Here is a 26,337-nt window from a genome sequence, read left to right on the forward strand (position 1 = left end):
GATAGTGTTAGGTCTGAGTCCATAGTGCATCCAAGGCTTCTTACTGTTTTGGAGGTAGAAGTGTGGGGGCCCAGAGAGAGCGGCCAAGGAGTAGTTTGTGGGAAGACTACAATCTTCCCGCAGATCATAATTTCAGTTTATTTAGGGTTGAGAAGGAGGTGTTTCGTTTTTATTCAGTGGTTGATTTCTGTGAGGCATGATGCGAGGTCGGGTGGTGCTGGCAGGGTCCTTTAGTATCTTGAAGATTATTTGTGTGTCATCTGTGTAGTTGTAGCAAGATAGACCGTGTGAGCGGATGATAGTGGGAAGGGGGTTCAGGCAGAGGTTAAAGAGCAGAGGAGAGAGCGAGGCGCCCTGTTCTATTCCGTGAGAAACATGGCAGGGAGAGAAGGAGAAGGGAGGCATGTGTATTATTTGGGATCTGTTGGAGAGAAAGGATGAGATCCACATCCAGAATGCATCCCTGATGCTGAGAGCATGGAGTCTGTCCATGAGGTTGAGGTGATCAATAGTGCCGAAGGATACTTGGATATCACAGAGGGCTTTTGGCAAAACAAGTTGTGCTCGCTGGGACTCACGGAAAGATCGAGATGGATTAAAATTCTTAATCAAATTTATTGGATGCCTGAGAGAATGTGCAAAAGAGGGATGTTGGAGAGTGCAGATTGTTGGAGGTGTTCGAGTGAGATTGGTACGCTGGAACATCTGCTATGGGATTGTAGGCTGGTGAGACTGTTTTTGGGTGAGATTGGACGTGTGTGTGATGAATGATGTATAGGAGACTTGGTAAATTGGCTTTGTTTGGGAAAATATGGGGTAGATGTTTGCAGTTGTTTTAACTTGGCATTATAGTTGTTTGGTGGGGGGGTAATTGAGAGATGTATTTGAGATGTTGGGGATTTAGGGTATTGTATATCTCACTGTGTACGTAGTACTGTGTAAAATGCTGTGCTTTTCTTGTATTATTTTCTATGTGTATTTTGATATACGCTGACTGTATTGGGATTTGTTATGGATTTTGTGTAAATAAAGTTTTTAAAAAAAAGAAATAGTACCGAAGGCCATCGAGAGGTTGAGAAGGATTACAGCAGCAAGACCTTCTGAATCTGAGGTTCCTTTCAGATAATCCCAGATGGAGACTAGGCATGATTCAGTTTCATGTAAGCGTATGAGGCCGGATTGGGTGGGGTAAAGGAGAAGGTTGGTTTCAATGAAAGGTATAGCTGGGTGTAAACTGTTAGGTTGATTAGTTTAGCTATGAAGCGGTTGTTTGAGATAGGTCTGTAGTTGGCCTGTAGAAGGTGGTCAAGGGTGGGTATTATGAGCAGGGGGTTGATGGACAAGATCTTGAAAACTGCTGGGAAGGTGCCAGATGTGACAGATGAGTTAATAATCAATCCTGCGATGTTGCCGGCACAGGTTGAGAATAACATTTTGTTTAGAAGAGAAGGAGAGCAAGGGTCTCCAAGGGAATCTGAGGGTCGGTTGTTAGCTAGTTGCATTAGAAATTGTGTGTGGTAGATGGGAGAGAAGGAGTAGAAGAGCAAGCAGGTGGAGGGAGGTCTGAGAGCCCGGACATGGATGCAGAGGAAGAAGTGGGAGCAACGCTCCATTTGTGCCAATGGTGAGGTTTATTTCCAGGGCTATGTTGTGGAGGTGGTTAGAGATAGAGGTCACAGAGTACTTAGGTGTAGGAGGGGGTGGAAGAGAGGCAACAAGGGGCCTTGAACTCAGAGATGATCTTGTGGAATTCCCTACAGAGGTTTGGGGCACTGGTGTTCTTCTTCCTGTCAAAAGAAATGTGCCTTGCATATTTCTGCTCTGTAGGTTTGAACGGCTGGATGTAAGCTGTTCTATTCTGCAGCGATGAGACTGCCCGCCATCTGCTTTTAAGGATATGGTTCTCAGTTTTAAGAGATTTGATAGCTGAGCTGAACCATCCAGTGGAGAGGGCTTGTCTGTTGGTGATGGGTCTGATAGGGGTGAGTGATCTAATGGCTTCTGAAAGCCATTAGTCAAAAAGGGTGATGGTGAGCTGACCCAACTGGAGTGGAAGGGAGTGAAAGGTCCAAAAAGACTGAGATTATTAGAACGAATGAGTGATTTGGCCGAATTTCACCTTTCTAAAATTCCGAACGGCTGAAAAGTTTGACCAAATCCCCCCATTCAGTTTAAGGGCTGCGGGGTATATATTGTGAGTGGGGGTCATGAGGATGTCCCCCGCAGCTGATCCCAAAAAGCCCCCCCCAAAAAAAGGAATGGACCCTGCGGCACTGGTTCCCGATCACAGAAGTGAAAGGGAAAAGGTGTTGCAGGAACACAGTGATTTGGCGGCCGCTGCAAGGTAAGTAGGGGGTGTGGGTTTGGGTGGGGGTGTGGGTGGGTTTGGTTGGGGGCCAAGTGAGAAATGTTAGGGGAGAAAAGACCAAAGGTTATTTCGGAAAAATAATCTTCAGTCTTTTCTCCCTCGAACATTTCCGTCACAGTCTTTCAACCGAATGCAAGCAGGGAATCTGCCAGTTCCGGAGCTACTTTGACCTTGTTTCATAGAAGAGTGGGAGGTCTTCTGGGTGTCGGTGAGGAAAAGGGGTCTACTGTCGAGAGAGTGAAGAAGATGGTTGCACGGTCCGTCCAGACTTGTGGCTGAGGTAGGAGCGTGGTGATCAAATCAGGAGAGGTGAAGATGGCATCTACAGTGTGGCCTGCAGAGTGGTCCCTGATACTACTGGTGTTACATGAAGGGATTCCAAATCATCCAGAATGGGTTTTGTCATGTGGTTATGTGGGACGTCAAACCAGATATTAAGATCCCCTCGCATAGTGAGAGAGGGGATGAGAAACCAGGGTGGCAACTAGAGAGTCACTGAGATTTTCTGTGAAATTTACGATGTAGCCTGGGGGTCTGTATATGAGTAGGAAGCTTTGAGTGGTTGTGGGGTTGAGGGGAAATGTTACTAGGAGGGATTCGCAGTCTGAGGTTCAGGCTTGTTCCTCGGAGAGTGAGATGGAGAGGAGGGATTTGTATAGGATCATGCTCTGACTGAAGCTCAAACAACCAGACGCAACATCGCCTTGTTGGCTCTGTCCCGGGGATACATTCTAACATACCCTGTTTGCTGCCACACTGTGCTCTTTATTGCAATAGAAACCCAGAAAGCATGTATGTTGTCCATCCCGCTATTCGTGCATGTTTGACTGTTGGGTGTTAACACAACACTCCCATTTCCACGTACTGTCAGCATTTGGGTGGGGTGCGCTAGAGGTCTGCTGACGTCAGAAGATACAGAACTAACATGGCTGGCTGGCTGGCTGGCTGGCTGGCAGCACAATTTCAGGTGAAAGGCCTTGTATAGCTTGGTTGGAATATTGCACTATACAGAAACCCTCGTACTTTGCATGTGTACTTCTATCTGGGGCAATGCAAAGAAGGGAGGGGGTGAAACTAGCCCTGTCCCAGCTGCCCAAACTAAGTGCAACTGAAGACTGTAACAAAAGGCTCACAGCTGAAAGTGCATCCCTCTGGGAATTAAGTATTATTATTATTATTATTAATTTTCATATTGCTCACATGCCCATGGGCCTCGGGGCGCACAAAAAACATACAAGGTCGTGGGTCCAGCAGTTAGGGCTGGAGCAGTCAGGATGCAGAGGAATTGTGTTAGTCTGCTGATTTAAAGAGGCGGGTTTTGATAGCTCTTTTAAAGTCTGCCAAGGATGGGGATGTCCTTAGGGGAAGAGCAAGAGCGTTCCATTCCCGTGGTGCATCTACTTCAAAACTGGCTCTGCCAAATGTTGTTAGTTTAAAACATTATTTTATTTGAATTTGTATTTGTATTTTGTTTATTTATATAGCGCGCCTGGCCCAAAGGCAAATAGGCGCATTTTCTTACAAGTTACAGAAACATATTGTACAGCAAACAAGGAGTAATATACAGGGTTAAAAAAACATACAGAGAACATGGAAAAATATACAAGGTTACAGAAACAAGGTGAAATACAGCCATAGATCAGTATACATTTCAGTATTTACATTATAATTATAAAAATTACAGGAGAAATTACAATGTGTTTAGCCGAAACAGCTTGGCCTGGCGAGGCCAGTTGAGGGAAGTAGAGTGGGTAGGTAAGTACAGGCAGTGAGGACTGGCGGTTGGAGGATTCACAAATCCTGCTCTGTAAACCAACATCTGGCTTTTTGATTGAAAGAATGGAACGAGGAAACAGCTGTGAGAGGGTTGGGAAGCGAGTAACATAACTTGGCGGCGAGGACTGGGAAACTGCAACCCCCTGCTTTCTGAAGATCGAATCTAAGTAGTAGGAGACAGTTAGCTTGGGCGGGTGGATGTGTGGGGGGTGAACCTGTTGGCCAAGTATTTAGGGGCCTGGTTGGCCAGGCATTTGTGTGTAAGAGTGAGAGTTTTGAATGTGATTCATTGGGCGACCGGGAGCCAGCGAAGGCTGCGTCTAGTGTCAGAAATGTGTTGTTCCTAGGGATGTTTAGAGCTACCCTAATAGCGTTATTTTGCGTTACATGTAACTTGCTAATGTTACGTTGACTGGTCCCAAGGTAGAGCGCATTACAATAGTTGAGTTTTCGACATGATGAGGGTTCTGACGAAGATAGTGCAGTTTGCCGTGGTAAGGAAAGGTTGGCATGCTGTGATAAGTTTCCATGTATAGGCTGAGGATGAGATGGCGGCATTAGTTTGTCCGGTCAGGGATAAGGTCGAGTCAAGATAAATGCTTAGAGTTTTCGTGTCTTTGGAAACCGTGATGGTATTTACCAGTGTGTAATTGTCATTAGAGCGTAATGTACGTATGGGTTGCTTGATAATCAATCGATTGATCAGGTACTGAGGGGCAACAATGTTCTAGCCTTTGTATGTTAGGGACAATGGGCCTCATTACGAGTTTGGAGGTAGCCATGGTGCTAAGCCATGGCGCATGGCCTCCAAAACCGGGTCCGGCACCTGTCTGGTTGAATGGGGCCTTACCGGGACATTCTGACTTGTGTGGACCCGGTAAGTCCCCATTCAACCAACCATTCCCCATTCCTATTTTAGCCCCAGTAGGGCTCAATGGGAATGGGGAAGGCGCTAATTATGCCTGCAAATAGCAAATAACGGTCTCCTTACCGGTGACCGTTAACCCTTACCGCCCAACTCGGAATGAGGCCCAATATCTTGAGAGTAATCCTCTGTTTGACGGACAACCAATGTAGGGTCCTTCTCGATGAAGTAACATGGTATCATTTAAACAGGCCATAGATTGCTCTAATTGGTCCATTCTGTGTGGTCTGTAGGCAATGTAGATTAGTTTGTGAGGTACGGTAAGCAGGCTGTTAACAATAGTCGAGTCGAGCATTCACCAGGGTGGTAGCAAGTAGAGATCTGTTATTAATTGACCAGTAGGGTCTGATTTGGTGTAATGGTTTATTCACATATCCACATGAAGAATGTATGTGAGACCTGCTGTGTCATCAATAGTTCCGAGTCCAGAAATACCCCCAGTGTTTTCACAAATTCGATGACAGGGATCCGATTGCTTAAGGTACTAAAGTGTTTATAAAATGGGTCTATTTTCTTTAGATGAGGACCGGAGGCGATGATGAGATGCTCTGTCTTTCCATTGTAAAGGGCCAGGGAGTTTAACGCCACCCAAGATTGAATTGCCATACACACCTTGTTCAGGGCCTTGGTGTCTTCTGAATGAATACATGAGAGTTCCAGGAGTGGTGATGTCTGCGTACATTGCATATTGAACACCTAGGCTGTCCAAGAGGTCAAGTAAAGGTCTGATGTAGACGTTGAATAAGGTGGGAGATAGGCATGATCCCTGTGGCACTCCACATATAGTGGTAAAAGGGGAGGCATGAGCATTCTCAATGGTACTCGAGATGCCCTTGAACCGTGGGTGGCCCTCTTAGAACAGTTGGCAATACCTTTCAATCTCTCTTGTAGGAGATTATTATCAATGAGATCGAAGACCGCCGAGAGGTAAAATAACATCAGGAGTGCTGGATTACCTTTTTCCACAATGCCAACAATGTTAGATTTAAGGTCCAATTATGCGGTCTCTGTCCCATGTCGGGCTCTGAATCCCAATTGGCAGAACCCAGGATTGTATTACTCTCTATGAATTTCTGCAGCTGCAAATACGTCACTCTGTCTATGATTTTAAGAAGATATTAGACGTTGGTTATGGGTCGATAATATTTTAGCCAACGCAGGGTCCAAAGTATTCTTCTTAAGTGATGGAGTCATCCATGCTTCTTTCAGGGAGGATGGGACTGTACCATCCCTGAAGGTCAGGTTGACCATTATGGTGATCCATAGGATGAGAACATCTAAGGAATCCTTGAAGATATTGGCAGGGCAGATATCCCCTAAATATGAAGTGTGTTTAAGTTCTGAAAATATGGCGAAGATTTCAGCTTCTGTACATGTTTGGAAGTCGAAATACAGGGAATGTTAAATTGGTATTAGCCAAAGTCGGCGTGTGAAATCCCTCATTTTCTGCATGTGTAACTTTTAGGCAGGATTGGCGATTGGCTGCTGGTAACCTGTGGTTTTATTGACAAATTCGTTTTGTACTACCTGACACGTCTATGGCAATGGGAGGAAATGGGGAAGTTTTGCTCTCAAATTCCTTAAGAAGTTTAAAGAGCTCACTCAAGCTGGATCTTGCGTGGTTAATTTTTAAGTTGTAACTCTTAGTCTTGGCTTCTATGATGGTATGTTTAAATGTTTGCACTGATACTTTGTACTTGCTCAAAGTGAGTGGACCGAACTTCTAGAGCCAGCATACCAATAGTGGAGTGATGTAAAACTAAGTCTGTAACGTTGTCACACATTTCCAGGGAGTCTAAGGAAGTGCTCAAGGATGCTGAGAAGTTAGTAGCCATGACACTTTTGAAGTGCCTACATTTCTTCTCTATTCTTGGCTTGTTGTCTAGAGTAGTAGGAGCAGTAGGTAGTCGAATTTTCGTGTTGACCATGAGGTGGCCTGACCAGGGACAGGCCCACATAGTAGTAGATATGTCGTGCGAATTGTGTGTCAACACCCAGTCTATGCTATCACCTTCTTTATGGGTTTTACCGATGCCTTCAAGAGCTAATAGCAGTGATGCTTCTTGCGTGTCTAATTTGTCTTCTGCCCATAGGTTGAAGGCCTCTACCACAATCACAGGGGATTTTGGTTAAGTATGCATGCACAACTGTGCCAACACAAAACACCCCCCCACCCGCCGCCACACAGTTTCCTCCTTATTCGGCCAATTTGTGGCTTGGGCCCAAGGCAGTTGCATGCGATGCAAATGTGAAAATGCTCTTTGAAAATTGCTCCTGATGCCATTTTCCCCAGAATGTGCCAGGCTTTTTCATTAGCTGTCTGGACATTGCTCTCATGGCACAGCCCTGCTAAAGATGCAAAACCTTCTGCTCAGGTCTCTTAAGCCAGCTGTGGATCGTGCGGCACGAGCTCGCTTAAGAAAATGTCATACTCACCAGACGTCTTTAAAATGTTCACTATGAGGTGGTGATTAAGTGCATCTATAAGCCAACAATATCGCATTGGAGTAAAGATGGGAGAGAGAAGGGATTGAGGAGAGATACAGAGCTTGTGGTTGGTGGTGGGCTATTTACCCACTAATTGGCTTCCCACATGTTGGTGGGCTATTTACCCACCCATTGACTGCCCACATTTATTGCCACCTACTATCCTCTCCTTGCCCAAAACACATTCTCCCAAGATCTCCGAGTTCCCGCTATCAAGCATTAAGTGCCTGCTTATTTCTAAGCAGTCATCAGAGGGTTACTGGTTTCATTGTATATGTGAATGTGCTACTGGTGTCATAATAATGGCTTAACCAAGTGCACCTTTAGCCACTTGAAATATAAGCAGTGTGCGTCCCCGCATCTGTTCCTTGCATAGAAGTCCTGCTAAACAAACAAGAATTCACAAAGCCAAGAGTTGCGGCTTGTGTACAGGTATTAGATAAGAATTTGCCAGGCTTTTGTATAAAATCCACCATTTTGCAACAGTTTCCTTTTAATGGGCAGTTAATACTAGTATGGCAGTGCCTGTCAAACGGTTATCCCATGCCTACACAAAAGCCAAAACCGCTGGCTTGGCCAGTGGTTGATTTCTCCTGGGAACAACATTCTTTAAAAATCAAATGCAAAAAGAGTTAAAGAGAACAGTGGCAGGCGCACTCCCCAGATGGGAAATGGTCTGTAGAGCCCAAGTGGCAATCTATCAACATGCCATTGGCAGACACTATAGCCATGGGCATACCCCTGCTGTATCCTCTAGGGAACACTGGGGTACAATATTTTTTTTTTGTGTTTAGTGGTCTTCTCCCTTAATGCCATATTGATGCCTTCGAGAATTCTTTGTCATGGCCTTTTGCCTAATTCGATCACACCATTCACTATATGCACGTATTTGCGTTCATTGTTGTTGCTAAGAGTGGACCTCACGCCGAGGGACACCAGAGCGCTCTATACAAGGTATACATCAATTAAAGCGAAGAGCAACACACACGAATAATTCATGCTAATACAGTTTCATAGCAGTAAAGGAAAGCAAGACAGTGCTGCAGCAAAACTACTAAACCATGCCATTAAAAAGCGCAAGACTTGAAAGATTTAGGAAACAAAAGCAGATCACTGCATTTTGCCACTATTTTGATCCCAAAGTATCATTTATTCCACGTGGCAGTCTTCCAACATGCAGTTCATCATCTCGCCGCTAGGTGGCTCCATGTCATTGAGTAGGGGTCCAAGCGCATGCACCTGCTGCTCTGAATACAACGCACGTGGACACACTTTGGAGAGTGAGATGTGGACTTAATTTCAAGCACACGAGTATTTAGGAGCCAAACATCAGTGGACAGGAGGTTGAGTGCCTGCCTGGTGCTCCCAAAATAGATTTGGAACCCAGGTTTGACCCTGATGAACCTCTCCATGAACGGTACAAAGTTTACTTTGTTATTTATTTATTCCCCGGTTTTTTTGGGTTATTGTACCAGTCCTACATCTATTAAGTCATGTTAAACAATATTTGACCTTGTGTTCAAGTGTTGTTTATTTATTTTTGGTTCGCTCAACCTCGAAAAGGATATGAGCAGGGGACTCCAATGAATGCATTTATTGATATATTTGATTCACTGTTTTTATTTATTCCCTGATTTTTTGAAGTCCAATATACTGGTTCTATACATATGAAGTCTTTCCAATTGGTATCTGTAAACTATTCGGCTATGCAGTAATTACAAAGACGCCAGTGAATGAATTCATTGTTCGATTCCTCCAGCCAGCGCTGAGAATAATAAAAATGTTTTTTTGGGGAGTTCGTGGGGGAAGCTTTGCATCGCCATAAGCACCGCCACTATCGTACACCATCGGCTTCTCCAAAACGGATCCAAAGTAAGAATGACACACAGTAAGCTGACACTAGTTCACACAATTCTTTGGTTTATCAATTTCACAGGCTCCAAACTATCATAATATGCATACAACATGTATTCAAATACACACAAAATACACAAAGGACCTTTTTAACAATTATCCACCAGCAAATGTGTAAAGGAAAGAACTTCAAACCAAAACTTGTTGATGCCATCAATTAGATCAGTTGTCAGCGGCTAAGAACAAAACACCAGAGCATACAACAATACCAGAATACAATGGGCCTCATTACACAGTAGCCGCTAAGGGATTACCGGCACTGGTAAGGTCACCGGTGCCGGTAATCCCTTAGCGCCCTACTACGAGGTCCCTCAGCGGGTCCCATCCTTAACGCCTGGTCTGACACATTGCGGTACCGTTATTAGCTCATTCTCCATTCCCATTGAGCCCTATGGGGGCTCAAATGGGAATGGGGAATGGTATTTGGAATAGAGACTTACCGGGTCTTCCAGGGTCGGAATGACCCGGTAAGTCCCCATGCCGCCTACCCGGACCCGGAATGCGGTAAGGGAGTAGCCACGCCGCTAATAGCGGCATGGTTACCTCCTACCGTGTAATGAGGCCAAATGTGTCACATCCACTGGTAACTACTCCCTGCTAGAGAACAACAAAGCTAAGGGGGTTATAATGCACCCATCATGACCACTCCCTGTTGCCCTATTTGTAGAAAATAGAATGTATAGGAAGAAAAGGTGGCAGAAAAGAATCTACATGGAAAAAACTACATTTCCCAGACATGCACTGCCTGGGAACTACTACCTAGCAGCCATTTTGGACGTGGTCCTATATAGGGCGACCATCCCAAGGAACTCTGCTTGCGCTAGAAGATACAGAGCAGCAGAGTCTTTAGCTGAGTTCCAGCATAGAGGGGAGGCCTGGTCACGCAAATGAGGCACAGCCCACACACATTCACGGCAAGTCCCACAGTAAAGTTAGTTAATTGCATTGTTTCGTTTCCTTTGACGAGGAGGACTTGGGTAGACAAATATGGGAGAAGAGAAGACCCTTCCACGTGTGTTAAGAGCCCTGCAGAGAAGCAAGCCAGGTTCTAGTGTAGGTTCTAATCTCCCAGGAGGGGTAGCTTCTTAAGGTCAGAGGGGAAATTAAGAAGTTATTATAGGGTTGATATGAAAAAAGGTGGTGGTGTGGCATTATGGGGGCTCAAAAGAAGGTGATATTCAATCATGGAATGTGGCAAAATGGCAAAACCCATGGGCCTATCAAGAGTTTAGCATAATGTCCAAACTCATTTACTGTTTACTCGTTTACCATTTTCGCACTCAATCCTGTGAAATTACTACATGATTACGAGTGGTATAACAGCAACCTATTGTCCCATTTATGAGCTTCATGGGGCAATTGTAGGATTTATCAGCAGCAGTAATTCTGATGATGTTTGGAGGAAAAGTGAGGAATCTGCTTCAGCTGTACGCTGGAGGCAAATCCTCCAACTAAAGCGGCGGTAATCATATTTTCCATTCCAATTAACTTTTGATGAGGCCCAAGATGTGGTCACACAAGTGCATTTCATCTTCAAAGGGCTTCAAGAGATTTTACAACAAGTCATGAATTACAACAAGTCAAGATCATACAATAATAGGATGCATCCTGGAAGGATGAAAGGCCATAGCTGACAATGACCACATCGAAACAGATTATGCAATGGGTTCCAGACTCACAAACCGTGAGATTAGACATTGAATAATGAAAGCAGGTCAACACAGGGCAAGAAGAGTCAACCAATCAATGCCTACCAAATGAGGACCGTGTAGTACAGAGTCAATGAGTTTGCACACTCTACCAATTGAGTCAAAGGATGGTGAGCATCAGCCCAGGGTCTTAGAGGGAGATAATGATGGATTGTAAAAGGTGGCAGATAATCAGTGGCTATAGCGGCACTAGGAGGAAGGCTAGTGGCTAGACAGGCAGTGACTTAAGGGGCCAGGCACTCTTTGTTCATCAGGTCCCAAAATCATTTCTGGTCACGGCTGGCTGTACTCAGATCTTTTCCTGACAGCTAATGAGGGGGCAGGTGAGAATGTAAGTAGCAGCCACAAAGAAGTGCCAACAGGCAACTGTACATAAGTGTACATGCAGACGTAAGATGCAAAAGTGCACAGATGTTGGATTTGTATTTTATTCTATTTATAGAGCGCATTCGTTAAAGCGCTTTGACAATGATTAAAAACAACAATTACAATTAACAGTAAAGAAAGTGAAGAACACATGGAGGCAAGGGGAGAAGCAGAGAGGTAGAGGAAGAGAGATTCAATGTTTGGGGACAAGAAGCGTGAATGAGCGAAAGCAAAAGGAAGCGCAGGGTGAATTAGGGACAGAAAGAAGGAGAGACTGAGAGTGGAGAGAGCGTGGGGGGACGAATAAATAAGAAGAGCAGATGTAGGGGGGCAAGACCATGGCGAGAATTGAAAAAAATCCATAGAAAATGGAAAAGAAGATAGAGCTCAAATGAGAGAAGGCACGCTGAGATAAGAGAACGGGTGCTATGGGTACAGGATATAGGATAGAAGAGTTAAAGACAAAAAAGAAAGGGGGCAAGATGAGAAGAGGGAAGGCCAAGAAAAAGTACAGAACAGTTATTAAGTTGGGAGAAAACTAGTGAACATACAAGAAGCTTGGTAGCCTAAAACGAGAGGAATGGTCATGCAAGATGAAGATTAAAGAGATGATAGTGAGAAGAACGGGCAGTAGCAGAGATGTGAAGAGGAAAGCAGAGGGAGAGATCAAAGATGACTCCAAGATTGGGAGCGGAGGGGGAAAGGGAAGCAACGTAGGGGAATGAAAGATACCAGAGGGAGAAGGGGAGGTGGAAGGAAAGTAGAGGATCTCTTTCTTGGTAGGATTGAGATGGAGAAAAGGAGATGCCATCCAAGCCCTGATAGCAGATAGGAAGAGGAAACAGTATGGTGAAGAGAGGGAGAGAAATACGAGAAGGAGAAGATGTGTGTGTCATCAGCATAGAAATGACATGAAAGATTAAAGGAGCTGATGAGCACAGAAAGTCAATGTTATAGAGAGAGAAAGGAAGGGAGCCAAGGACAGAACTTTGGGGTACTCCAAAAAGAAGTGGACAGGAAGAAGACAGCTGCCTATCCCACAAAACCGAAAAGGAGCTGTTAGAGTCATAGGATCCAAACCATGTGAGGACAGACCCAGAAAGACCCAACAAGTAAAGAGAAGAGAGAATAATCGGTTGATCAACAGTATTGAAAGCCGCAGACAGATGAAGGAGAATAAGAATAGAAGATAGTTTGCTGTATCTAGCGGAAAGAAGTGAGTTAGAGACGTGTAATAGAGCAGATTCTGAAAAGAGTGAGTGGGACGAATGCCAGACTGCAGAGGAGGAAGAAGAGAATGAAGGTGGAGATAAGAAGAGATCTGAGAGTAAACAACCCTCTCAAGAAGTTTAGATACAAATTTAAGTAGAGATATTGGGCGAAAATTAGATGACAGAGAAGCATCAAGTGTAGGTGTTTTGAGTATAGGAATAACAACCGCGTGTTTAAATGAGGAAGGAAAAATAGAGGATGTCAAGGATACATTGATGAGCGCTAGAGAATCAGAGGTGGGTAGATCAAGGAAATAATAGAGGAAGGAATAGGGTCTAGAGGAGAGGCTGTGGAGTGAGCATGCGTCAAGTAAGCAGAGAAGATCAAATAAAGACAGAGACAGAAGGGAAAGAGAGTGTGAGGAAGAACAAGAAAGAGAAACAGCAGGAGAGCAAGTGAGGAATCAGGGGGCAAGCTATGAGCGTGAGCGAGAAGGTGTAAGGTTTGAGAACGAGGAACGCAGAGATGCAACTTTGGAAGAGAAAAAAACAGGCAAAGTCTGTAACCAAAAGAGTAGACGAGAGCAGGGTCCGGAGGGCGAGGGGCAAGGATTGAGTTGAGTAACTGAAATAAGCGACAAGGATGGTGAGAAAGTGAAAGAGCAAGCAAACAAAAGTATTGTTTTTTGGCAGAAAGTAGGAGGGAATTGTAGGAAGAATGAAGATAAGATAGAGAGAGCAGATCATCCAGTGAGTTAGATTTCTACCAATAGCTTTCGGCTGAGCAAAGACAGAAGAAAGGGGGATAGCCAGAGCTGAGAAAGTTTCAGAGAGGGAGTAAAAGAACGGGTGGGAAGGAGTAATCAAAAGTAAAGCACAGGGAGGAGGTAAGAAGGGTAGATGCAGCATCCACAGAAAGAGAGGAGAAGTCATTGATTAGAGGGATAGTAGAGGAAAGAGAAAAAAGAAATGATGAAGAGTTTAATAAGCAGAGAATGTGGCAGGGGAGGAGTAGATGGTGGACAGGACAAGGAAGGAAGAAAGAAGAAAATGATCAGTAGAGTAGGCATGGTAGGCCTGAACAAGAGGGTCACAAGCGACAAAGGTGAATAGTAAGTGCCTCATCATGAGTTGGGCAGTAGCCCTTAAATGCGGTGGTAACGGGGTTACTGCCGCATTTAAGGGTCTGCCCAATCATGAGTATTATATGTTTACCCCAGCTCAGAGCAGAGGATAAACATGCTGGGAAAATGCTGATTCTTGGTGCAATTACCACATGGTAATACCGCTAGCGGTAATTGCACTAAAAATTCCCCAATGAGGAATAACGTTTACCGGCCAACCCGTGATCCGGCTGTAATACCATTGGGTGGGTGGGCACTAACGCAAATAAAGTTGGGCGGTATCCCAGTCGGGATACCGCTCAACTCGTGATGAGGTCCTAAGTCTAAAGAGGAGCCAGAAGAATGGGATGGCGGAGTTGGGACAAATGGAAAGATTTGGGACGGGGAAGAAGAGGAAAAGAAGCATGGGTGGTGTGAAGATGAAGGTTAAAGTCACCAAGAAGAATTAACAGAGAAGACATAGGAAGAAGAAAAGACAGAAGAGATTCAAGACCCAAAGGAATGAAGAGGCTGGGCGAGCTGGTAGATAAAGAATGAGAAAAGAGACAGAGAGAGGATGACAGAACTAGACAGAGAGAGGATGACAGAACTGAGAAAAGTGATATTCAAAAGAAGAGAAGACAGGAAGAGACTGTTTAGGAGGAGCAAGAGACCATGATGAGTGGTACAGGATACCTGTACTGCTGCCCTTTCCATGGTGGCAGGGAGAGTGGGCGAAGTTAGTACGCAAGGATGCAAACGAAGCAGGGATGAAAGACTTGTCAGAAGTAATCCAGGTCTCGATAAGGCAGAGAAAATTAAAGTTAAAACGAAGAAACAGATCAAGAATAGAGTGTGACTTGTTACAGGTGGACCTGACATTCCAAAGTATAGTAATAACGGGAAAGATGACAGTAGGGGTGAAGAGTGGTTTGGGATCCTGCCAACCTCCCCCCCCCCACTAAATTCATGACAAGAAAGAAGGCCAGAAAACACCACAATCATCTGTTTCATTTTGGACCATTTCCTAATGGGTGTGTGATTGACAAGCACGTTGACAGGCATCTCCTCAGCCAGCCATACAGACCAAGGGACATACAGCTTTATCCATGCATGAATGAGACACTTGTATGAACAGCTTGGACTAAACACCAGGAAGCCATGTTGCTTACGTCGTTAGAGACATCACAACAATGCAGCGTTAGACGTGAAGCGCACGTGCGATCCGCACTTCGGGACACAAACACACATTCAAATACACGAAGAACATGAGCGTACAGTTCTCTAGTTAGATGACAGATACATATACATACTGTCAATGTTTTTATTATTTTTGCCATTAGCTAAATGCAGCAAGGCAGAAACCGCAAGGCACAAGAGATGCTGAGCAAAGCTTGCAGATGCTTAAATGCGAATAACCCTATGGAACCGCAGGAGCACCTATGGGACTTGAGAGAGCCAAGTGTGACTAACCTATGGAGAATGTAGTATAGTATGGACACAGTAGAAACCGCCTTATAAGGTTTAGGAAAATGACAGCAGGCCTCAGGCCTCTGAGCAAGAGACGCGCTGAGCTGATTCAGGCTGAATGGAGAGCAAGACACGTGAGACAGGACCCACAGCCAAGGTCAATCCCCTGATGACAAAGGGACCAGCTGCAGAAAATATGAATAAATAAGCATAATTCAGAGCTGCAAGCTCAAATGCGTGGTCTCTGAACACGTGACGCGGCCAAAGCAGACAATGGACAGCAATTGGCGGTGTGAAAGGAGGGCCGCTGTCAGGCTGGCAGACACAGACCGCAACAAGTATGCAACAAGTGTTGTGCCGGTCAGGGGAGCACTTTCATAACGCAAAGGTGGTACACACAAGTTACATTTCAGACACATAATCGTTCTCATCACCTTGAAGAGTTATACAGTGAGCTGAGAATCTTTGCGGATCCCAGCCCTGGGACGTCAGCTCTAGCCAATCACAGTTTAGTACCCTAGGCGTGGGTAGCAACGGGCAAGAACCAATGGTATGTCTACAACACTGCAACAATGTTATATTTAGTGGATTGAGGAGAACAGGCCAACCACCTGACATGCAAGGGCCAGTAGAATAACATCTATAATGTCCTGTATAGGTTATAACATACTCAATACCCAATCACCCGGCCCAATAGGTTTTCTGGAGAAGGGTCCAGATTATGACGAAGTGCTGATGCCATTTGGGAGTAAAACTGGCTGGCGAGCCGAGGAAGAGCAACATGTGCATGAATATATTTTGTTTTTGTGCTGATCGCTGTTGTGTCTGTAATAAACCACAGTTTGAACTTGCCGTTGACCAAGTCCTCCGTGTATCCTTGGGGAGGGTGTTGTGCCCTCCAAGTCCGCAAACTTCCAGTGTCCCTCTGGCATACCTTGGGGTTCGTCCCCAACAAGGGTAACAGAGATTGGCAGGATTGTGGGCGGGTAGAGAACCTAACTATTGAGGATGGCATGAGGGCTAGGAACAGGAAAATAGGGATCTGCGTGATTTTACCGTCGCGGAATGGTCGAGACGGAAATGTCTGCATGGGAAATGTATACAACACAAAAATGTTCGTACATTTCCCATGCAGACATCCATTAAAATCACACAGACTCAAACTCACACCCCTACACACACTCACTCACTCACTCACACCCCCAACACACCCCCACCTCACCCCCACACCCCTACTTCCCTTCCCTTCAGACACACTGTGTCTCTGCGGTGCCGGTTCCCTTTCACTTCCGTGATCGGGGACCGGCGCTGCAGGGTCCTTTTCTTTTTATTTTTTTTTACTTTGGGTGAGCTGCAGGCGGTGTCCCTCACAACCCCCGCCCTCTATATTGTATAGTACAGTGAGCGGGGTGTTGCGGGGGACACCCCCACAGCCCACGCCTTTTTTTTTGTTTTTTGTTTTTTTTTTTACTGGCAAGGGCCTGGAGAGCGGGGGGGGTGTACTACAGTGAGCAATGTGTTGCGGGGGACACCCACCAGGGCCCATCCCGACCCCACCAAAACACCTAAACACATACCACGAAAAGTTTGAAATTTTGGTAGTTAGAACTTTTTGTGGTGTGAGTTTTAGGTTGATTGGTGGGGTCAGTAATTTTTATTCAGACTTTTCGTCCGAAACCGAAAATAGATATAGCAAAAAGCAAGTGAGAATGGGGAGCCATGCTAAGAGGACGACAGCAACATAAATAACAGTGGAGAAAAAAACAAAGCTGCCAAAAGCAAACAGGGAGAGACAGTGCCCCTAGAGGGTCACTCTTTCAATGGACACCCAAGGCAGGGAAACCCACAGGAGTGGAAGGTGTAGGCAGAGTGGAACACGTGATCCCTCACGTGACCACAGATTTAGTTATGGAAGGGAGGGTGCAGGGGAGGTATTAGGAGAGGATGCCGTGAGGGTCAAGGGATCTTTTGGGTGGCAACCCTCGTCCTGCACAAGGTGATGGCAGGAGGGGCAGCAGCAACACCGGCAGGGGAGTTCTGCAAGTCCAGAGTGGTCACGTGATCTTTCACGTGACCTCCAATGTAGACCTTGATGGCAACGTACAGGGGAGGTCCAAGCGTCGGATGCTGTGATGGTCATGGAGGGGCCTTGGGTGGCAGCCCTTGTCCTGAGTTGGTGCTCTGAACAAAAATGTTAGTTTAAAAAAAGGCAGGCATGGCAATGCAGTTCACTGATGCATCATTATATGTTACTTAAATGTGTGTTTAAAATGGCTTGTACCACATTATTTTAGAACCCTGGAGAGCAAATACAATATAGTCTTCCCAGGATCCAAAGGCTGCATTGCAATGCAATATTCTGTATTTAATGCAAATTAGCAGAGAGTCTGGAGGGCCTGTATCAAATTGCAATATGTTTTAGGGTTGAGGAGCAGACAGATTGGTGAAGTGTCTGGGGTGCAGAAGAAGGGCTGACAGCTTGCGTGAAACATTTGGAGGGGTCTTCGGCATAGCTGATGCGGGTAAGTGCCTTAGAGTAACTCTGCAGATAGGGTGTCAGGGTCACAAAGTTACTGGAGGGTCAATTAGGGCCAAACAATATGGTTCATTTTGAAAATCAACTCTAAAATCATGGATGAGGATGGAAGGCACAAGGTAGTGAACCTTTGTTTGGATATTTGTTCAATTTGTAGCCACATAGTGCCTAACAGTGTAGTACTACTAAATGTATGTTGAATACTGGGACGAATCCAAGGAATTTGTCCCCTCTCCCCAGGGGGTAGCAACCCCCTTTGGCCTAGGAATGTGAGCCTGCTATGCTTAACAATCCCTAGTGGACGGGGAATCGGGATCTCAGTGGGTGTGACCCCCCTTTAAGGAAAGGAAATCCCTAAAATGTGATATGTCTTGCCCTCCGTTGTCTACTAAAGTTGGCTATATTGGGATTACCAGAGACAACTATATGAATATCGATAGAGACGTGGCTGGTGTGGTTTCTGACCCATTTCTGTTGCCATCCTTGCATGAGGTGCAGGACCAATGGTTTGCCCCTCCTCGCTCCAGGGAGGAACATAAAGGTTCCTTGAGACCGACTCCAAGATGTAGAGAGAGAGAGACAGGGAGAGAGAGAGAGAGAGAGAGAGAGAGAGAGAGAGAGAGAGAGAGAGAGAGATGGACCCAAGCCTGTGGAATAACACAGAAGAAGGGATGTCCCCCTTCGCGGCAGAGCTAGGAAGTAGCACTATGCAGATAGCGTGGAGAGCGAAAGAGCAAGAAAGCCTGCTGAACGCTGCTGCCTTTGACAAGACCAGGAGCGAGAGAAGCTCGGTCCCACCAAATTAAGAAGAGACGCAACCACCCACAAAGCGCCCCAGTGCCTGCTGGAACTGACACCAAAGTCTGTTGAGCCCCGATGGGAAGAACCAATGCAAGCGAACCGACGAGGAAGACCGGAGGGAAACCAGAATCACAGTTCTGCATCAGCTAAGGAGACTGCCTTCCTCGAGGGCTGCAGCAGCAGCAAACAAGATACACAGTGCAACCAGGCAACTGGGAGGAGGGTGGAGAGGGGATGGCCATTGCCCAAGACAGGGCGAGAAACCAGATAACCCAAGAAGGGGTGAGAAACAAGATAACCTAAGAAAGGTTGAGAAACCCAATAGCCCAAGATGGAGCGAGAAACCAGATATCCCAAGAAGGGGTGAGCAACAATATATCTCTAGTTGGGGTGAAAGGCAAGACAGTCCAATGTAGGGTGAAAGACAGAAGATGCCTAGATGGGATAGGAGACCTGAGATCCTAAGAAGGGGTGTGAGAAGACGAACACCATGGTGGGGTGTGAGAAGCAGGACCCCAAGGCAATGTGCATTCCACCAAGCTCCCAGGTGGGGAGAAGGAGGAAATACCCCAAGGCGGGTTGAGAAACACTATGGGCCTCATTACACGGTAGGAGGTAGCCATGGTGCTGCTAGCACCATGGCTACCCCCTTACCGCATTCCGGGTCCGAGTTCCCGGAATAGGGACTTACCGGGTCATTCCAACCTTGGAGGACCCGGTAAATCCCCATTCCGGGAACCATTCCCCATTCCCATTCGAGCCCCCGTAGGGCTCAATGGGAATGGGGATGGAGCTAATAACGGTACCGCAATTTGCGGTACCATTATTAGCTGTGAAGTCTCTTAACGGGTCCCGTCCTTAACACCTGGTAGGACCAGGTGTTAAGGAAGGGATCCGCTAAGGGACCTCGTAATAGGGTGGTAAGGGATTACCGGCACCGGTGCCCTTACCGGTGCCGGTAATCCCTTACCACCTACCGCGTAATAAGGCCCTATGTGTCTTGACTGAGTAATTACGAGGGGACCCAAAAAGACAGAAACCGTTACCCAAAGAGGAGAGGAAGGATCAATAGACATTGGGTAGCTTGGGAGAAATCAAAGAGACATTTGGGTGGAGATTCGAAGACAACCACCACTTCCTACGTTCAGTAGAACACCCCAAATAGACCTGGTCTGGTTGACTGTCTGTTACCCTTTTGGTAGTGGTAGGAACAGGATTCATCTTAGATCAGTGTTTGGACAGGGGACTGCTTCATGTTGATCAGGCATCGTGACAAGCACCCTTTATTGTTTTCTTCATAAACTGGGATACAAACCTCCTTATAGATGGGAACAGAACAGGCCTTATTTTCTTTATTTAATAAAGTATGACATTTGAAATGTCCTCTTCTCCTCTTCCTCAGTCTAACTTCCAACAGTGTTTGCAGAAGAGTGCCTGGCTAATAATCTGACACGCAATAGAGATGGCTGCAGATAGGTGGATCATGTGTACCACTGTCTAGGGGCTGCAGTGGCCCTCACATTATGGGAAGGGCTAAAAGCCAGCATAGCAACGCATATCTTAGAGTTGGAGCTTAGAGGCCCTCACAGAGAAGCAGGAAATGTGTAAGTGATCCGGGGGCCGCAGAGGAGAAATATTAATGGCGGTAGGTGCCTAGGTCAAATGGTCAGTTTTGAAAATAACCCTATAAACAGTGGGGGGAGCATGGTGCTAATGGCAAGTCAGGGGTAAGACAGTGTAGCCTGCTTTTATATTAATACATATTGCGCAATTAATATGCACCCCAATGCATTCATGGAGAGCTCGAGTGCTCAGACTCTTTATCGTTTACACAAGATCACAAGGCTGCACTGCAATTCACTCGTCTTGAGTGGCCACGGAGGAGATGAGCATCTGGAGGGACTGAGCTTTCAGATAGTTAAGATGTGATAAAAGTTTTGGGGGGCTGGCAAAGGGTGAAAAGCTTCTGGCGACAGCCTGTGGGTGTCCAGAAGATAACCACATTGACCTCAAATCAAGCATAAATGCAAGCTTTGCATTTAATTGCTTCATACCCACACTGCATTGCTCTGCAGCTCTGAACAGGAAGTAAACTGGGATGGCTACTAGGTGGCGCTGTGACATGTAAGGCTTATTAGCTGACATTTCCTTTTCTAATCTAACATCCGGGTTGCAAAGTTAGGTTTCATTCTAATTTATCAACTCCTTAATTTCACGTATCGATATCGATATAACTTATTATTTTAAAAGTCGAGATGGGTCAGCGAGTTTCGGGTGTTAACAGACCATCCAGCGTATTGTGATGTTGTGCTTGCAGCAGAAAAACACAAGATATGCCATGTGTAAATGTGCCACACACATCTGATTGAGAAATCTAGGACAATGTGTGATATCTAGTGCCCACAGCATCAGCGGCTCTATACCCGGAATCATTAATGTGAAGGAGCTCCCTTTCAGGCACAGTAACAACATTAAACATAGAATTCTGAAACTGTATTAACCACTACAACTATTGTAATTAAGCATAAATGCTGCAAAATGTACATATTAGTGCCACAAGGTTTATGGTCTTTCCATCTACAATTTTTCAATGACATTTTTTGCATCGAAAACCTAACCATCGAAAATATTAGCATCAAATGCATATTTTTGTATTTTTTTGGGGGGTCCCACCAAACCCCTGTTTTATACCCTTAAAAGCCCACCCCAACGAAAATGAACCCTTTACCCATCACATATATGCATTCGATGAATATATTTTCAATGGATAGGTTTCAATGGAAAAGATTCCTTTGGAAACCTTTTCGATGGAAACACTAGATACCGTGCCACAATACACTCTATATTCTGGTGAGGATTTCTAAAGACCTTCTGCAGGAGCATTATCTGGAATCATAAATTAATCTGATCCCCACAGTTTATTAATTTACTCACAATAGTTTGTAAAACAGAATGGCGAGGAGGCAACCTGTTCTTAGTCTGTTGTTCTGTGTATATCCTCACCAGAAGGGCCTGGCAATGGTAGGGAAGGGAGAATGGGGTGTGCTTTCATAGTGACCGCTGCACAGACCGCTTACTAAGCTAAATATTTCAAACAAACCCACAGACAGCAAGAGAACATAATGGCACACATTGCAACCATTTCATGTTGACCCACAATAACTAAATTGCTATACAAAAGTAACCGACAACTGAAACATCACAGCATTTTCACCTCCTGCTACCGGATTTGGGTCATGGAAATTAGGGGTGGACCCTCCTGGAGCCAGAGATGAACGAGAATCCCATCACCTCTACCTTCATCCTTGGATAAACCAGGGTAGATGGCCAACTGACCATCTGTAGAGAACTTACGGGTATGCTGCTGGATTCGCCATCTCGCTCTGAATGAATTTCCACGTTTCCAAGGTGCAGGATGGAGGCAATTATCTTAAAAATGCTCATCTGATGGGACTCCTTCACGCCTGTCGGAGAGAAGCGACAGATGCATTATTCCACCGGGATCACAAGGAAGGCATTTGCAATCACGCTCCAAACATTTATGGGACTTTACAGGGTTGATGATGTCTCGGGAGTCTTGAGACTTCAATAAAATCCGATCAAGTGGTAATGATCGCTCGGGAAGCACAGGAGAACTACTAAATACAGTATCAAGTCAACTCTGCGTGCCATTACATTGGCTAATATCAAACAGGAGGATAATATCATATCGTTCTGCGTGCTTTATTCACCACAATGTTTAAAGCCAGCAGAATTTGCATCTGCATGATATCAAGGAATATTTCATAATTGCTATATTTTCTTCTCTAATTTTCCCATAGATCGTGATGACAGTGCCCATCTTAATACGGTACCCCCGCAGCGGCATGACCAGCTCCCACGCGGCATCTCTATTGCATGCATAGGGTGTCTGGGACATGCCTCTTCCTTCATTTCTTTGCAAATCCCCCATTTCCTTACTGCCCTACCTGAATGGTTGCGGGGGGCACCTTAACAACTCTTATCCTTGACCCCTTGCTTTTTCTTCTTTTGTGCAGGGGAGACCCCCATAACCTCCCTTTACCACCCATTCCCTCACATGCCTCTCTCTACCATGTACGGATCTACCCGCTCCTGCGCTGCTTTGCTCTTCTTAACTCTGTGCTTGCGTGCACTTTTGTTAAAACCACATCTACCTTCACTACCATACCCTCGCCACACCATGCCCCCCACCCCCACACCAGTGGTACAGAGGATTAAGATAAGTGTACTCTAATCACTTTTCTCAATGCCATTAACAATGACTTTTAAATGATGTAGTGGGATGACATAGTAGACATGAAAAACTAGTTAATTCCGGTATCCAGTCATTTTACCGGAAAAAAATTCAGAGTGGGAACTTTCACCGAGATAAAAAATACTGAAAATTGTAAATAAATATATATATGGTAGTGAGGTAAGGGGTTAACATGGGTGGGGATGGGATTAAAAGGATAGGAAAACAGGGGGCTTGGGGAGGATAACCCAAACTATGAAATTTGCTATTTTATTTCGGTATTTTGTACCTGTGTGAAACCACTCTGAATTTGACTTCGGTAAAATCACATTTAACCGTTAATGCCTTCAGGGCTGATGGACGTGTGATTAGGCAGTCCCCTTAACCTTTGTGCCTTTGATGACTTAGTGGAATTACCTCAGCATTTACAGTGAATGTGAGATGAATCCTGGGGCCGACTCCTCCTGTGGACTGGACACAATTAAAGGCACGTGTTTCAGCTCCATTTAGTCCTGAGAATGTCCCTGGGATGCCTTATTAATGCCAAGTGAGAACTATCTCACATATGCAGCAAAGATGACCCGCCCCAGCAAGTTATTAGCATAATTAGGAGCAGAGCACCCTGTCACAGGGTGGGTGGGGAGTGGAGGGTGTGGCTGTCATGCTAGGGAGGAGCCATTCCTTGAAGAGGAGGAGGAGGAGAACACTTGCCCTAACGGAAAACTGTTATCCTCAGCAGAATCAGCGTGTCATAATCTGTGGGTTGCTTTCTCCTTTGTTGTTATTCAGCTGGTTGATAGCGGAGTGTTGGGTCTTCCATGTTGTGGTTCATTCAGCGGGTAGTAGCTGAGTGGGCTCAGGTCTGGGGAGAGCTTGTGGTTGAGCTAGTTTTTCAGTTTTCCAGTTAAGATCTTGGGTAGATCTTGGGGTGTAGGGGTTTGGGCTCAAGGGGGGTAAAATGGTTTCTGAGCTACAACATTTCTGGTAATTGCACTTAGTGTGGGGTTCCTACCATGGGTCTAGTTGGTGTTATTGTAGAGAGGGGCAATCGTCATAATCTGTGCTGATTGATTATGGCTATGAGTGTTGTGATGGTGGTGATGTCACCAACATTCTAGGTGGAGTGTTGGTGTGATGATGTCACTGGGACTCTTGGTGGAATATTGAGGTATGTTTTGGGTTCTACTGGTGTCAGTTGGACCTAAGCTGCTGGGCTAGATGGATGTTCCAGTGCTTTCTCTACTTAATAACTAAGAGAATAAACCTACATGTTAACTACTTATCTTATGGTGTTCTTGATTGGCGTAGGAGGGTAGTTTACATCACTGGCGACGAGGATGGTCCTGCTGGGAAGGGGCAGTAGGTGAGGAGCGCTGCCTTCCAGGGTGACATCCATCCAGCACCAAGGAGCTGCAGGCCGGGCGGTGCAGTGGGATCCAATGCAGTGGTCCAGGTCGGGGATCCGGTAGGTCCAGAGTCCAGGCGGTGCCAGGGGAGCTGGCCCAGTGCCTGGTAGGTCCAGAATCCAAGCAGCGCTGGGGCTGAGGTGGCCAGTGCCTGGAAGGTCCGAATCCAGGCGGTGCCGGGGCTGAGGTGGCCCAGCGCTTGGAAGGTCCGGTACCCAGGCGGTGCTGGGCTGTGGCGGCTCAGTGTCTGCAGCTGCGTGTGACGGCTGCACTCTGTTGGGGCGGTTCAGAGCTTGACGGTAGTCTTGAAGCAGCGGTGTCAGAAGGCCCAGGTCGGAGAGTCTGCGGCTGCAGCTGTATTGGCACGGCGTGCCGGTCTGGCGTAGGAGAAGCGGAGGTCGGGATGCCATTGCCCTCCGGGTCGGGAGTGTGCAGGTGCAGCGGTGGGGCCCAACAGGAGGGCCCTGCGGAAGATTGGAGGAGGTAGTTCCGCAGGAGAAGCAGAGGTCTGGCCGCTATTGCCCTCCAGCTCGGGAGTGTGCAGGTGTGGCGGTGGGGCCCAACAGGGAGGGCCCTGTGGAAGATTGGAGGAGGTTGTTCAATCTCCGTTGGGGTGCCGTGCGTCTTGATTGGAGCGCACGTTGCAGCTGCGCATTGCAGCTGCGCGTTGCAGCGCCCAGGCTTCCGGCATGGAGTGGTCCTATTTCTGCTGGGATCTGGGAGAGCTGTGTGACGTGCGGTGCAGAACTGCGCAGCAGGAATGGAGCAGCACCATAGGAGGCACAAGTCATCGGAGCGTTGGTGTGCCGGCCAGAGGTGTTTCCCTTGCGGTGCCGGCAGCAGTAATGATGACGTTGGTTGGAGGTGGGCCAGCATTAGTGGGCGGAGGACAGGCGTTCCAGAGGTCTAAGCTGGAACGCAGCGTTCACATGGAACGCAGCGTTATACTACATGGACACGCAGGGGCCGAATACGGGTGCTGCGCCGCGCAAGGAAGGAAGTTGGAGCGCAGGATGGTTCATGCTTCCGTGATTCGTGACGCTGGAGGGATTTCAGCAAATTTTGGGACGGAGAATGGCAAATCGCGGACCATATTTGAACCTCGCGGTCAAGCAAAAGTCGGTGTCTTGCCACGAGTGGGGAGCGCAGGGAGTGTCAAGGAATTTGAGGCTATTTACCATGTGTGTCCTGGAATAAAGTGGAAGCTGCGTGGATACAGCGATGTGACAGGAATGTTGGTGAGATGCCGAGCATTGGATCTGGACCAGTGGGGAATAAGTAACGTGATGAAGGATCTGGCTAGTAACTAAATAGAGGCACATGTTTGGTGAGGCCAGTTTTATTGGTTAATGTTGTTTGTATTTACTTTGTGGCCTCTGTTTTGAGTACAATTTGGGTTGGGTCCTGGGTTGATGTTAGCAGTGTTGGGCCTGTCATGTATGTACTGATGTCGTGTTTATGTACGTGGCCTGCTGTTAGGACATGTCTTTGGGTTTTCACTATGGACGCGTGGGTGTGGGGTCCATGGGACATTGTAATGTTGTTTATGCAATGTTTTCTTTGCAGGTTGGCTGAAGTGGACATGTGGGTGGGGGTATGGCGCAGGGACTTTAGCGCCATGTCACTTGCATCCATTTTTGCATGTACGATTACTTGCCATGCATTTTGTGTTTTGCATTACAGGGACATGTTGGGGTTGGCACAGGGTTTTTAGCGCCATGGACTTGATCTGGTATCGCTTACTGTGGGTTGTACATGTTGTCCTGCAGTGTTTTGTTTGTCGTGTTCGTAGGGGTGTTTCCCCTTGTTATGTGTGGATGATGCCAGTACTTTTAGGGGCAGTGAGGTGCTGTCTGGTCATTTTGGGGGCAGTGAGGTGCTTCTACTTCATCATATGCTGGGATTGGCGCAGGGATTGTGGCGCAGATGATTTGCATTTATGTTGTGCATTTCATGGATATTTTGGGGGTGGTGTAAGAACTTTGCGCCATGACGCTATTTAAAATGATT

The 26,337-nt window shown here is 46.3% G+C and overlaps 1 protein-coding gene across 4 annotated transcripts in view; it reads right to left on the reverse strand.

Annotated features, from left to right (window-relative positions):
* The window catches only part of MYO5B (myosin VB), a 1,432,615-nt gene that overhangs the window by 630,351 nt on the left and 775,927 nt on the right, over positions 1–26,337 (reverse strand). For all 4 annotated transcript variants that reach the window (XM_069626964.1, XM_069626962.1, XM_069626965.1 and 1 more), the window contains exon 9: positions 22,021–22,130. In XM_069626964.1, the coding sequence (XP_069483065.1) occupies positions 22,021–22,130 (110 nt within the window). The remainder of the gene's footprint in view (positions 1–22,020; positions 22,131–26,337) is intronic.

Source organism: Ambystoma mexicanum, chromosome 6p (assembly GCF_040938575.1).
Source record: "Ambystoma mexicanum isolate Mex_15411 chromosome 6p, UKY_AmexF1_1, whole genome shotgun sequence".
NCBI lineage: Eukaryota > Metazoa > Chordata > Amphibia > Caudata > Ambystomatidae > Ambystoma > Ambystoma mexicanum.